General features: G+C 40.5%; 1 protein-coding gene across 2 annotated transcripts in view; it reads right to left on the bottom strand.

The window, feature by feature from the left end:
• LOC121581832 (protein Hook homolog 3-like) overlaps positions 1-15,827 on the bottom strand; it is a 90,557-nt gene that overhangs the window by 31,574 nt on the left and 43,156 nt on the right. Inside the window, exons 15-19 of one of the 2 annotated variants that reach the window (XM_041897193.2) lie at positions 9,363-9,503; positions 7,798-7,885; positions 6,896-6,901; positions 5,964-5,998; positions 5,721-5,803 (exon numbers count right to left, since the gene is read on the bottom strand). In XM_041897193.2, coding sequence (XP_041753127.2) covers positions 5,721-5,803; positions 5,964-5,998; positions 6,896-6,901; positions 7,798-7,885; positions 9,363-9,503 — 353 coding nt within the window. The remainder of the gene's footprint in view (positions 1-5,720; positions 5,804-5,963; positions 5,999-6,895; positions 6,902-7,797; positions 7,886-9,362; positions 9,504-15,827) is intronic. The other variant, XM_041897194.2, reaches the window with a different exon arrangement.

Genomic DNA, 15,827 nt, shown 5'->3' with positions numbered 1-15,827 from the left:
GTTCTATTGGTCTTCTACTACAGAGTTCTATTGGTCTTCTACTACAGAGTTCTATTGGTCTTCTACTACAGAGTTCTATTGGTCTTCTACTATAGATTAGAGTTCTATTGGTCTTCTACTATAGATTAGAGTTCTATTGGTCTTCTACTATAGTTTAGAGTTCTATTGGTATTCTACTATAGTTTAGAGTTCTATTGGTCTTCTACTACAGATTAGAGTTATATTGGTCTTCTACTACAGATTTATATTGGTCTTCTACTACAGATTAGAGTTCTATTGGTCTTCTACTATATATTAGAGTTCTATTGGTCTTCTACTACATATTAGAGTTCTATTGGTCTTCTACTACAGATTGGAGTTCTATTGGTCTTCTACTATAGTTTAGAGTTCTATTGGTATTCTACTATAGTTTAGAGTTCGATTGGTCTTCTACTACAGATTAGAGTTATATTGGTCTTCTACTACAGATTGGAGTTCTATTGGTCTTCTACTATAGATTAGAGTTCTATTGGTCTTCTACTATAGATTAGAGTTATATTGGTCTTCTACTACAGATTAGAGTTATATTGGTCTTCTACTACAGATTAGAGTTCTATTGGTCTTCTACTACAGATTAGAGTTCTATTGGTCTTCTACTACAGATTAGAGTTCTATTGGTCTTCTACTATAGATTAGTTCTATTGGTCTTCTACTATAGATTAGTTATATTGGTCTTCTACTATAGATTAGAGTTCTATTGGTCTTCTACTATAGATTAGTTATATTGGTCTTCTACTATAGATTAGAGTTCTATTGGTCTTCTACTATAGATTAGTTCTATTGGTCTTCTACTATAGATTAGAGTTCTATTGGTCTTCTACTATAGATTAGAATTATATTGGTCTTCTACTATAGATTAGAATTATATTGGTCTTCTACTATAGTTTAGAGTTCTATTGGTCTTCTACTATAGTTTAGAGTTCTATTGGTCTTCTACTACAGATTAGAGTTCTATTGGTCTTCTACTATAGATTAGTTATATTGGTCTTCTACTATAGATTAGAGTTCTATTGGTCTTCTACTATAGATTAGTTATATTGGTCTTCTACTATAGATTAGAGTTCTATTGGTCTTCTACTATAGATTAGTTATATTGGTCTTCTACTATAGATTAGAGTTCTATTGGTCTTCTACTATAGATTAGTTATATTGGTCTTCTACTATAGATTAGTTATATTGGTCTTCTACTATAGATTAGAGTTATATTGGTCTTCTACTATAGATTAGTTATATTGGTCTTCTACTATAGATTAGAGTTCTATTGGTCTTCTACTATAGATTAGTTCTATTGGTCTTCTACTATAGATTAGAGTTCTATTGGTCTTCTACTATAGATTAGAGTTATATTGGTCTTCTACTACATATTAGAGTTCTATTGGTCTTCTACTACAGATTGGAGTTCTATTGGTCTTCTACTACAGATTGGAGTTCTATTGGTCTTCTACTATAGATTAGAGTTCTATTGGTCTTCTACTACAGATTAGAGTTCTATTGGTCTTCTACTACAGATTAGAGTTCTATTGGTCTTCTACTACAGATTAGAGTTCTATTGGTCTTCTACTACAGATTGGAGTTCTATTGGTCTTCTACTATAGATTAGAGTTATATTGGTCTTCTACTACAGTTTAGAGTTCTATTGGTCTTCTACTACAGATTAGAGTTCTATTGGTCTTCTACTACAGATTAGAGTTCTATTGGTCTTCTACTACAGATTGGAGTTCTATTGGTCTTCTACTATAGATTAGAGTTCTATTGGTCTTCTACTATAGATTAGAGTTATATTGGTCTTCTACTACAGATTAGAGTTCTATTGGTCTTCTACTACAGATTAGAGTTCTATTGGTCTTCTACTACAGATTAGAGTTCTATTGGTCTTCTACTACAGATTAGAGTTCTATTGGTCTTCTACTATAGATTAGTTCTATTGGTCTTCTACTATAGATTAGTTATATTGGTCTTCTACTATAGATTAGAGTTCTATTGGTCTTCTACTATAGATTAGTTATATTGGTCTTCTACTATAGATTAGAGTTCTATTGGTCTTCTACTACAGATTGGAGTTCTATTGGTCTTCTACTATAGATTAGAGTTCTATTGGTCTTCTACTATAGATTAGAGTTATATTGGTCTTCTACTACAGATTAGAGTTCTATTGGTCTTCTACTACAGATTAGAGTTCTATTGGTCTTCTACTACAGATTAGAGTTCTATTGGTCTTCTACTACAGATTAGAGTTCTATTGGTCTTCTACTATAGATTAGTTCTATTGGTCTTCTACTATAGATTAGTTATATTGGTCTTCTACTTTAGATTAGAGTTCTATTGGTCTTCTACTATAGATTAGTTATATTGGTCTTCTACTATAGATTAGAGTTCTATTGGTCTTCTACTATAGATTAGTTCTATTGGTCTTCTACTATAGATTAGAGTTCTATTGGTCTTCTACTATAGATTAGAATTATATTGGTCTTCTACTATAGATTAGTTATATTGGTATTCTACTATAGATTAGAGTTATATTGGTCTTCTACTATAGATTAGTTCTATTGGTCTTCTACTATAGATTAGTTATATTGGTCTTCTACTATAGATTAGAGTTCTATTGGTCTTCTACTATAGATTAGTTATATTGGTCTTCTACTATAGATTAGTTATATTGGTCTTCTACTATAGATTAGAGTTATATTGGTCTTCTACTATAGATTAGTTATATTGGTCTTCTACTATAGATTAGAGTTCTATTGGTCTTCTACTATAGATTAGTTATATTGGTCTTCTACTATAGATTAGAGTTATATTGGTCTTCTACTATAGATTAGTTATATTGGTCTTCTACTATAGATTATAGTTATATTGGTCTTCTACTACAGATTAGAGTTCTATTGGTCTTCTACTATAGATTAGTTATATTGGTCTTCTACTATAGATTAGAGTTCTATTGGTTTTCTACTATAGTTTAGAGTTCTATTGGTATTCTACTATAGTTTAGAGTTCTATTGGTATTCTACTATAGTTTAGAGTTCTATTGGTCTTCTACTACAGATTGGAGTTCTATTGGTCTTCTACTATAGATTAGAGTTATATTGGTCTTCTACTATAGATTAGAGTTCTATTGGTCTTCTACTACAGATTAGAGTTCTATTGGTCTTCTACTACAGATTAGAGTTCTATTGGTCTTCTACTATAGATTAGAGTTCTATTGGTTTTCTACTACAGATTAGAGTTCTATTGGTCTTCTACTACATAGTTCTATTGGTCTTCTACTATATATTAGAGTTCTATTGGTCTTCTACTATAGATTAGAGTTATATTGGTCTTCTACTATAGATTAGAATTATATTGGTCTTCTACTATAGTTTAGAGTTCTATTGGTCTTCTACTATAGTTTAGAGTTATATTGGTATTCTACTACAGATTAGAGTTATATTGGTCTTCTACTACAGATTAGAGTTCTATTGATCTTCTACTACAGATTAGAGTTATATTGGTCTTCTACTACAGATTAGAGTTCTATTGGTCTTCTACTACAGATTAGAGTTCTATTGGTCTTCTACTATAGATTAGTTCTATTGGTCTTCTACTATAGATTAGAGTTATATTGGTCTTCTACTATAGATTAGAGTTCTATGGGTCTTCTACTATAGATTAGAGTTCTATTGGTCTTCTACTATAGATTAGAGTTCTATTGGTCTTCTACTACAGATTAGAGTTCTATTGGTCTTCTACTACAGATTAGAGTTCGATTGGTCTTCTACTACAGATTAGAGTTCTATTGGTCTTCTACTACAGAGTTCTATTGGTCTTCTACTATATATTATAGTTCTATTGGTCTTCTACTATAGATTATAATTATATTGGTCTTCTACTATAGTTTAGAGTTCTATTGGTCTTCTACTACAGATTAGAGTTCTATTGGTCTTCTACTACAGATTAGAGTTCTATTGATCTTCTACTACAGATTAGAGTTCTATTGGTCTTCTACTACAGATTAGAGTTCTATTGATCTTCTACTACAGATTAGAGTTATATTGGTCTTCTACTACAGATTAGAGTTCTATTGGTCTTCTACTACAGATTAGAGTTCTATTGGTCTTCTACTATAGATTATAATTATATTGGTCTTCTACTATAGTTTAGAGTTCTATTGGTCTTCTACTATAGTTTAGAGTTCTATTGGTCTTCTACTACAGATTAGAGTTCTATTGGTCTTCTACTACAGATTAGAGTTCTATTGGTCTTCTACTACAGATTAGAGTTCTATTGATCTTCTACTACAGATTAGAGTTCTATTGGTCTTCTACTATAGATTAGAGTTCTATTGGTCTTCTACTACAGATTAGAGTTCTATTGGTCTTCTACTACAGATTAGAGTTCTATTGGTCTTCTACTACATATTAGAGTTCTATTGGTCTTCTACTACAGATTAGAGTTCTATTGGTCTTCTACTACAGATTAGAGTTCTATTGGTCTTCTACTATAGATTAGTTATATTGGTCTTCTACTATAGATTAGAGTTATATTGGTCTTCTACTATAGATTAGAGTTCTATTGGTCTTCTACTATAGATTAGTTATATTGGTCTTCTACTATAGATTAGAGTTATATTGGTCTTCTACTATAGATTAGAGTTCTATTGGTATTCTACTACAGATTAGGGTTCTATTGGTCTTCTACTACAGATTAGAGTTCTATTGGTCTTCTACTACAGATTAGAGTTCTATTGGTCTTCTACTACAGATTAGAGTTCTATTGGTCTTCTACTACAGATTAGAGTTCTATTGGTCTTCTACTATAGATTAGTTATATTGGTCTTCTACTATAGATTAGAGTTATATTGGTCTTCTACTATAGATTAGAGTTCTATTGGTCTTCTACTATAGATTAGTTATATTGGTCTTCTACTATAGATTAGAGTTATATTGGTCTTCTACTATAGATTAGAGTTCTATTGGTCTTCTACTATAGATTAGTTATATTGGTCTTCTACTATAGATTAGAGTTATATTGGTCTTCTACTATAGATTAGAGTTATATTGGTCTTCTACTATAGATTAGAGTTATATTGGTCTTCTACTATAGATTAGAGTTCTATTGGTCTTCTACTATAGATTAGTTATATTGGTCTTCTACTATAGATTAGAGTTATATTGGTCTTCTACTATAGATTAGAGTTCTATTGGTCTTCTACTACAGATTAGAGTTCTATTGGTCTTCTACTATAGATTAGTTATATTGGTCTTCTACTATAGATTAGAGTTATATTGGTCTTCTACTATAGATTAGAGTTATATTGGTCTTCTACTATAGATTAGAGTTCTATTGGTCTTCTACTATAGATTAGAGTTATATTGGTCTTCTACTACAGATTAGAGTTCTATTGGTCTTCTACTATAGATTAGAGTTCTATTGGTCTTCTACTATAGATTAGAGTTCTATTGGTATTCTACTACAGATTAGGGTTCTATTGGTCTCTCCTGTATCTGGTATAGTGCTAGACCGCTAGCTATCTTCATGTTTTTAGTCCTTTTATTAAATATGTTTTATTTTAATGGTTGCTTTCAATGTAAAGAGCTTTGTGATTTATATATGTGAATGAAAAGCGCTCTACAAATGTCATTTATTATTATATTATATATTTTAAATTCACAAGTTCAATCAGAAGTAATAAATGAATAACTTACAGCTAGAGGTGTACTTGGGCTCCAAGTCATCGATGTACGCAGTCTTCTTCTGCAGTTCACTGTTCACTTCACGCAACTTCTCCCTTTTAGATCAGCATTAGAAACGGTACATAATCAGTCAGGTCATCACTTGTAATGTGCAAAAACAAACAAGCATTATGTTCAATCGATCTGACCAAACTTCAAATCTTAATTTAACAAAAATAATCATTAACATTTAACAACAGTTCAAATGTTACTTACACGTGTGCATCATTTTTCTTCTTCAGAATGATTGACTAAAAAATACAAATACAAAATGTTGGTTGTAGTAATTTCATCAGAGGGCATTGTAAAGCACTAAAAGCGACTTACAGTCATGTGTGCATACATTTTTACGTATGGGTGGTCCCGGGGATCGAACCCACTACCCTGGCGTTACAAGCGCCATGCTCTACCAATTGAGATATTACATATCATACTGTATGGATTGGAATGATGTTACAATACACATATTTGATGTTGCCATATTGATTTTCAGGTTTTGATTACTGTGAAGACAATGAAAGGGTACTGGAAATGATACTGTATTTTCCTTCCATTTCAAAAAACGCCATGTATGAACAGATTAAGCAGTTAAGATGCATATCTCATGTGGTATGACATAAGAGTGTAGCTAGGAAACAAAGCTCCTATAGAGATTAGCAGCACCCTCATTTCAATCTAGGCCACCAGCATGTACTGTAGATTGAAAAGGCAATTCTTGAAGGGATACTTCGGGATGTTATCTACTTCCCCAGAGTCAGATGAACTCCTGGATAACATTTTCATGTCTCTGCGTGCAGTTTGAAGGAAGTTGCTGACTAGCACTAGCGCAATTGCTAACTAGCGTTAGCGCAATGACTGGAAGTCTATGGGTATCTGCTAGCATGCTAGTACATACCCATAGACTTCCTAGTCATTGCGCTAACGCTAGTTAGCTTTGGCTCGCAAAACTACCTCCAACTTCCTTCATACTGGACACAGAGACATCAAATGGTATCCACGAGTTCATCTGACTCTGGGGGAAGTAGATAACATCCCGAAGTATCCCTTTAAGCACAATATAACTATAATAGAATGAAATTATTACACCTTGTCACTATGAGCAGCGAGGTAAGGTGTCTAACTAGGATTGATCTGCAAGCTATACTTACAACCGCCTGAGGGGGGAAGCAGAATTAAAGAGAAAATAAGGGTGATTTAATGCAGGACAAAACACCCAGAGAAGACAAGAGGGAGAACGAAAGAGAGAGAGAGAGAAGCATTTCAGTTAGGTTAGTCATGCAGTGAGGAGAGAAAGACAGGAGCCGCTATTCACATGACCTGACCTTTAACCTCCTAACGGGGTAGGCTGGCAGGACAACCAACCAATGACTTCCCAACGCTACAACATGAGTAAGACGACATAACAGAACACACACAACAACACAGTGTTAGAATGTTAGTGAGACATGACAACACATCCAGGTAGTTTATGAGTTGTTATGACTTATGAGGACAATGAAACAGACTAGTATTAGTAACTTGTTGCTTTATTTTCTCATCAGTAAAGGTCTTCTGGGCCAGGTAAGAGAATGATAATGAACTGACATGATGTGGCAGTAAGATCCTCCTCATCAGGATCTAACGTTAACACCCACATAGCACGACAGGATGTCGTGGGTTCTGTAGTTTAATGTGAACACCCACATAGCACGACAGGATGTCGTGGGTTCTGTAGTTTAATGGGAACACCCACATAGCACGACAGGATGTTGTGGGTTCTGTAGTTTAATGTGAACACCCACATAGCACGACAGGATGTCGTGGGTTCTGTAGTTTAATGGGAACACCCACATAGCACGACAGGATGTCGTGGGTTCTGTAGTTTAATGTGAACACCCACATAGCACGACAGGATGTCGTGGGTTCTGTAGTTTAATGTGAACACCCACATAGCACGACAGGATGTCGTGGGTTCTGTAGTTTCCAGTTCTTTAAAAATAACCGCTCCGATAGTTGTAATGTAATACGATCAGGAGTTAATCTGATCTGAGATCAGTGTAGCGGTACTCACGTCGTCTGCTTTGGAGCCCTGCTCCTGAAGACTCCTCTGCAGATCCTCCACCTGACTCTGACCCTGGATCAGTCTCTGGTTCGCCAGTCTGGAACACACAGACACCATGAATCACTGAATTTCAGTCAAATACACTTTATCTAGTCCTTGGCCTATATCCTAATCTGACTTTGGTGCAGGTCATGTTGTTCCAAACATTACCATCTCTAGTAAACACACACTATATCAAATAAAATCTAAGTTTATTTGTCACATGCACAGGATTATGCATGTGACAAATGCACAGGATTATGGTTCATTGTTTAGCTAGCTAAACAATGAACCATAATCCCAACTCATAATACCATGCACCATGCATGAATCTGCAAGTAGGTAAAGCTAACCAACTAGGTTCAATGTTAGCTAACTAGCTAACATTAGGCTATAACTAGCAATGCAAAAGTCTTTCTGAGATACGAAAAAAATACCCAAATGTCCCCACAAGGATAGTAAAACAAGGAAGGTTCTCCCTGGTGGGAACATTTCCCACGTCCCCATGACGACAAAGGCTATTTTAAGCTTAGGGGTTCGGTTTAGGCTTAGGGTTACAATTAAGGTAAGGGGTTAGTGATTAGGTTTAGGGTTATGGTTATGCTTAGGGAAAATAATAATTTGAATGGAAATTAATTTTAGGTCCCCACGAGGATAGAAGAACATAATGTGTGTGTATGTCTGTGTAGTTTGTGTCTGTGTAGTTGTGTCTGTGTAGTGTGTGTCTGTGTAGTGTGTGTCTGTGTAGTGTGTGTCTGTGTAGTGTGTGTCTGTGTAGTGTGTGTCTGTGTAGTTGTGTGTATGTGTAGTGTGTGTCTGTGTAGTGTGTGTGTCTGTGTAGTGTGTGTGTCTGTGTAGTGTGTGTCTGTGTACTTGTGTCTGTGTACTTGTGTCTGTGTACTTGTGTCTGTCTGTGTACTTGTGTCTGTGTACTTGTGTCTGTGTAGTGTGTGTCTGTGTAGTGTGTGTCTGTGTAGTGTGTGTCTGTGTACTTGTGTCTGTGTACTTGTGTCTGTCTGTGTACTTGTGTCTGTGTAGTGTGTGTCTGTGTAGTGTGTGTCTGTGTAGTTGTGTCTGTGTAGTTGTGTCTGTGTAGTTGTGTCTGTGTAGTTGTGTCTGTGTAGTTGTGTCTGTGTAGTTGTGTCTGTGTAGTTGTGTCTATGTAGTTGTGTCTATGTAGTTGTGTCTATGTAGTTGTGTCTGTGTAGTTGTGTCTGTGTAGTGTGTGTCTGTGTAGTTGTGTGTCTGTGTAGTTGTGTGTATGTTTAGTGTGTGTCTGTGTAGTGTGTGTCTGTGTAGTTGTGTCTGTGTAGTTGTGTCTGTGTAGTTGTGTCTGTGTAGTTGTGTCTGTGTAGTTGTGTCTATGTAGTTGTGTCTGTGTAGTGTGTGTCTGTGTAGTTGTGTGTCTGTGTAGTTGTGTGTATGTTTAGTGTGTGTCTGTGTAGTGTGTGTATGTTTAGTGTGTGTCTGTGTAGTGTGTGTCTGTGTAGTGTGTGTCTGTGTAGTGTGTGTCTGTGTAGTATGTGCGCGCGAACCTGTTTTCTGTCTCCAGTTCATTCTTCCTCCTGTTGGCGTCCTCCAGTAAGCTCTGCAGCAGAGCGATCTTCTCATTGTCAGAACCCTCCTGGGCCAGCTTCAACATGTTGTTCTCATGCTGCAGTCTGATCAGCCTCTCTCTGGAACAGAGGACCACCACAACACATTACTGTCTGGAACAGAGGACCACCACAACACATTACTGTCTGATCGGCCTCTCTCTGGAACAGAGGACCACCACAACACATTACTGTCTGATCAGCCTCTCTCTGGGAACAGAGGACCACCACAACACATTACTGTCTGATCAGCCTCTCTCTGGAACAGAGGACCACCACAACACATTACTGTCTGATCAGCCTCTCTCTGGAACAGAGGACCACCACAACACATTACTGTCTGATCAGCCTCTCTCTGGAACAGAGGACCACCACAACACATTACTGTCTGATCAGCCTCTCTCTGGAACAGAGGACCACCACAACACATTACTGTCTGATCAGCCTCTCTCTGGAACAGAGGACCACCACAACACATTACTGTCTGATCAGCCTCTCTCTGGAACAGAGGACCACCACAACACATTACTGTCTGATCAGCCTCTCTCTGGAACAGAGGACCACCACAACACATTACTGTCTGATCAGCCTCTCTCTGGAACAGAGGACCACCACAACACATTACTGTCTGATCAGCCTCTCTCTGGAACAGAGGACCACCACAACACATTACTGTCTGATCAGCCTCTCTCTGGAACAGAGGACCACCACAACACATTACTGTCTGATCAGCCTCTCTCTGGAACAGAGGACCACCACAACACATTACTGTCTGATCAGCCTCTCTCTGGAACAGAGGACCACCACAACACATTACTGTCTGATCAGCCTCTCTCTGGAACAGAGGACCACCACAACACATTACTGTCTGATCAGCCTCTCTCTGGAACAGAGGACCACCACAACACATTACTGTCTGATCAGCCTCTCTCTGGAACAGAGGACCACCACAACACATTACTGTCTGATCAGCCTCTCTCTGGAACAGAGGACCACCACAACACATTACTGTCTGGAACAGAGGACCACCACAACACATTACTGTCTGATCAGCCTCTCTCTGGAACAGAGGACCACCACAACACATTACTGTCTGATCAGCCTCTCTCTGGAACAGAGGACCACCACAACACATTACTGTCTGATCAGCCTCTCTCTGGAACAGAGGACCACCACAACACATTACTGTCTGATCAGCCTCTCTCTGGAACAGAGGACCACCACAACACATTACTGTCTGATCAGCCTCTCTCTGGAACAGAGGACCACCACAACACATTACTGTCTGATCAGCCTCTCTCTGGAACAGAGGACCACCACAACACATTACTGTCTGATCAGCCTCTCTCTGGAACAGAGGACCACCACAACACATTACTGTCTGATCAGCCTCTCTGGAACAGAGGACCACCACAACACATTACTGTCTGATCAGCCTCTCTCTGGAACAGAGGACCACCACAACACATTACTGTCTGATCAGCCTCTCTCTGGAACAGAGGACCACCACAACACATTACTGTCTGATCAGCCTCTCTCTGGAACAGAGGACCACCACAACACATTACTGTCTGATCAGCCTCTCTCTGGAACAGAGGACCACCACAACACATTACTGTCTGATCAGCCTCTCTCTGGAACAGAGGACCACCACAACACATTACTGTCTGATCAGCCTCTCTCTGGAACAGAGGACCACCACAACACATTACTGTCTGATGGGGCGGCAGGTAGCTTAGTGGTTAAGAGCGTTGTGCCAGTAACCGAAAGGTCGCTGGTTCTAATCCCTGAGCCGACTAGGTGAAAAATCTGTCGATGTGCCCTTGAGCAAGGCACTTAACCCTAATTGCTCCTGTAAGTCGCTCTGGATAAGAGCGTCTGCTAAATGACTAAAATGTAAATGATCAGCCTCTCTCTGGAACAGAACACAGGGCCAGATTAACATGTAGAAATGTGACAAATGGACACATAAAAATAAAAATAAAGAAAACAATCAGTTTTCCGTTAAAACGATAAGAAGAATTCATAACATTTCAGGTGAATTCATAATGCAGAACATGCTATTGCGTATGACTCACAGTGGGTCCCTTTCAGATGCACCTGTACTACCATTACCTCCATTCCACCTCGCAAAGTGAAATGAATAGGCTGGGATCTGTTATACACAAGAGACTGAAGAATGAACTCATTAGCGGAGAAAAGAGCAGGTGAGACAACGCATGGGAGAGAGAACAGGCAGAAACAACGGTCATCTGTATCTGGCAATGTCTTGTCTTACATGCATCGCTAATTAATCAAAAGAAGCCTAAAGTTCACATCTTCCTCTCTGGTTTTATTTCAATGACACAACTCTCCCCAGGCCCTTACAGCCGATCGTCTAGTTAGGATATAACATGGGAAATAATAGGTTTTGTGATAAAACTGCACATTTTGATTTACGTTTTGTTTTTCGGTTAGGGATTTTTTTTCTTAACGTTAACGATCCCAATTTTGTTTAAAGGTTTTAGTACCCGCAGAACACCAGTCTCAACGTCAACAGATATAGCCCCTGGTTCTCCTCAGACTTGACTGCCCTTGACCAGCACAAAAACATTTGGATGTAGTCTATCACAGTGCCATCCGTTTTGTCACCAAAGCCCCATATACTACCCACCACTGTGACCTGTACGCTCTTGTTGGCTGGCCCTCACTACATATTCGTCACCAAACCCACTGGCTCCAGGTCATCTATAAATCACTGCTGGCAAAGAAAAAGTAATATCTCAGACTGGCCAATAAAAATAAAAAATTAAGACGTGCAAAAGAACACTGGACTTTTTCTTTGCAACTCTGCCTAGAAGGTCAGCATCCCCGAGTCGCCTCTTCACTGTTGATGTTGAGACTGGTGTTTTGCGGGTACTATTTAATGAAGCTGCCAGTTGAGGACCTGTGAGGCGTCTGTTTCTCAAACTAGACACTAATGTATTTATCCTCTTGCTTAGTTGTGCACCGGGGCCTCCCACTCCTCTTTCTATTCTGATTAGAGCCAGTTTGCGCTGTTCTGTGAACTGAGTAGTACACAGCGTTGTACGACATCTTCAGTTTCTTGGCAATTTCTCGCATGGACTAGCCTTCATTTCTCAGAACATGAATAGACTGACGTGTTTCAGAAGAAAGTTATTTGTTTCTGGCCATTTTGAGCCTGTAATTGAACCCACAATTGCTGATGCTCCAGATACTCGACAAGTCTCAAGAAGGCCAGTTTTATTGCTTCTTTAATCAGCACAACAGTTTTCAGCTGTGCTAACATAATTGCAAAAGGGTTTTCTAATGATCAATTAGCCTTTTAAAATGATAAACCTGGATTAGCAAACACCACGTGCCATTGGAACACAGGACTGATGGTTGCTGATAATGGGCCTCTGTACGCCTATGTAGATATTCAAAAAAAAAAAATATCAGCCGTTTCCAGCTACAATAGCCATTTACAACATGAACAATGTCTACACTGTTTTTCAGATCAATTTATTTAAAATTGACAAAGAAACTGCTTTTCTTTCGAAAACAAGGACATTTCTAAGTGACCCCAAACTTTTGAACGGTAGTGTATGTGTTCATCTCACCATCTTTTCCCAATGCCAAGCCAGTCTGTCTTATTTGCAATGAAAATGTCACCGTTTGCAAATAATTCAATCTCAGACGTCATTATGAATCTAAGCAAAGTGGCCTTTCCCTCCCCAGACAGGACGTAGAAACACTGAAGCATTAACTGCAAGCTACACACCACTGCTTTTTTTGGGCTGACATATTCTGTCACTTAAAACGGATTAAATCTGACAGTTACAAGGAAGAGGGTCAACAGTCGTGGTGGAACAACATGAGGCCTTTACTAGGAAGCTTGAGTTGTTGGATTTGGTACTTGTCATCTGGAAGACTAATGCACTCCAGCACACTGAAGAAAACGACAGGCAGAGGGACCAGGCCGCGGCATTATCACAGAGGACAGGCAGAGGGACCAGGCCGCGGCATTATCACAGAGGACAGGCAGAGGGACCAGGCCGCGGCATTATCACAGAGGACAGGCAGAGGGACCAGGCCACAGCATTATCACAGAGGACAGGCAGAGGGACCAGGCCGCGGCATTATCACAGAGGACAGGCAGAGGGACCAGGCCGCGGCATTATCACAGAGGACAGGCAGAGGGACCAGGCCGCAGCATTATCACAGAGGACAGGCAGAGGGACCAGGCCGCAGCATTGTCACAGAGGACAGGCAGAGGGACCAGGCCGCAGCATTATCACAGAGGACAGGCAGAGGGACCAGGCCGCAGCATTATCAGAGGACAGGCAGAGGGACCAGGCCGCAGCATTATCACAGAGGACAGGCAGAGGGACCAGGCCGCAGCATTGTCACAGAGGACAGGCAGAGGGACCAGGCCGCGGCATTGTCACAGAGGACAGGCAGAGGGACCAGGCCGCAGCATTATCACAGAGGACAGGCAGAGGGACCAGGCCGCAGCATTATCACAGAGGACAGGCAGAGGGACCAGGCCGCGGCATTATCACAGAGGACAGGCAGAGGGACCAGGCCGCGGCATTATCACAGAGGACAGGCAGAGGGACCAGGCCGCAGCATTATCAGAGGACAGGCAGAGGGACCAGGCCGCAGCATTATCACAGAGGACAGGCAGAGGGACCAGGCCGCAGCATTGTCACAGAGGACAGGCAGAGGGACCAGGCCGCGGCATTGTCACAGAGGACAGGCAGAGGGACCAGGCCGCGGCATTGTCACAGAGGACAGGCAGAGGGACCAGGCCGCGGCATTGTCACAGAGGACAGGCAGAGGGACCAGGCCGCAGCATTATCACAGAGGACAGGCAGAGGGACCAGGCCGCGGCATTGTCACAGAGGACAGGCAGAGGGACCAGGCCGCAGCATTATCACAGAGGACAGGCAGAGGGACCAGGCCGCAGCATTATCACAGAGGACAGGCAGAGGGACCAGGCCGCGGCATTATCACAGAGGACAGGCAGAGGGACCAGGCCGCGGCATTATCACAGAGGACAGGCAGAGGGACCAGGCCGCAGCATTATCACAGAGGACAGGCAGAGGGACCAGGCCGCAGCATTATCACAGAGGACAGGCAGAGGGACCAGGCCGCAGCATTATCACAGAGGACAGGCAGAGGGACCAGGCCGCAGCATTATCACAGAGGACAGGCAGAGGGACCAGGCCGCAGCATTATCACAGAGGACAGGCAGAGGGACCAGGCCGCAGCATTATCACAGAGGACAGGCAGAGGGACCAGGCCGCAGCATTATCACAGAGGACAGGCAGAGGGACCAGGCCGCAGCATTGTCACAGAGGTGATGGAAGATTTCATTAAGCAGCTGAGGGACAACTTCTCCACCAGATTAGAGGACTATAGCATGCCCAAGGATATCATTGTGTTTGTACGTGATCCTCTCACAGTTCTATAGTACATTACCCAGCAGGCTACTAATCAGTCTATAATACATTACCTAGTCAGGCCACTCATCAGTATATAATACATTACCCAGCCAGGCCACTCATCAGTCTATAATACATTACCTAGCCAGGCCACTCATCAGTCTATAATACATTACCCAGCCAGGCCACTCATCAGTCTATAATACATTACCTAGCCAGGCCACTCATCAGTATATAATACATTACCCAGCCAGGCCACTCATCAGTCTATAATACATTACCCAGCCAGGCCACTCATCAGTCTATAATACATTACCTAGCCAGGCCACTCATCAGTCTATAATACATTACCCAGCCAGGCCACTCATCAGTCTATAATACATTACCTAGCCAGGCCACTCATCAGTCTATAATACATTACCCAGCCAGGCCACTCATCAGTCTATAATACATTACCTAGCCAGGCCACTCATCAGTCTATAATACATTACCCAGCCAGGCCACTCATCAGTCTATAATACATTACCTAGCCAGGCCACTCATCAGTCTATAATACATTACCTAGCCAGGCCACTCATCAGTCTATAATACATTACCTAGCCAGGCCACTCATCAGTCTATAATACATTACCCAGCCAGGCCACTCATCAGTCTATAATACATTACCCAGCCAGGCCACTCATCAGTCTATAATACATTACCTAGCCAGGCCACTCATCAGTCTATAATACATTACCCAGCCAGGCCACTCATCAGTCTATAATACATTACCTAGCCAGGCCACTCATCAGTCTATAATACATTACCCAGCCAGGCCACTCATCAGTCTATAATACATTACCTAGCCAGGCCACTCATCAGTCTATAATACATTACCTAGCCAGGCCACTCATCAGTCTATAATACATTACCTAGCCAGGCCACTCATCAGTATATAATACATTACCCAGCCAGGCCACTCATCAGTCTATAATAC

The sequence above is a fragment of the Coregonus clupeaformis genome, unplaced genomic scaffold (assembly GCF_020615455.1).
Source record: "Coregonus clupeaformis isolate EN_2021a unplaced genomic scaffold, ASM2061545v1 scaf0370, whole genome shotgun sequence".
NCBI lineage: Eukaryota > Metazoa > Chordata > Actinopteri > Salmoniformes > Salmonidae > Coregonus > Coregonus clupeaformis.
The sequence above is the reverse complement of the archived record's forward strand: the minus strand, read 5'-3'. Positions and strand labels throughout refer to the sequence as shown.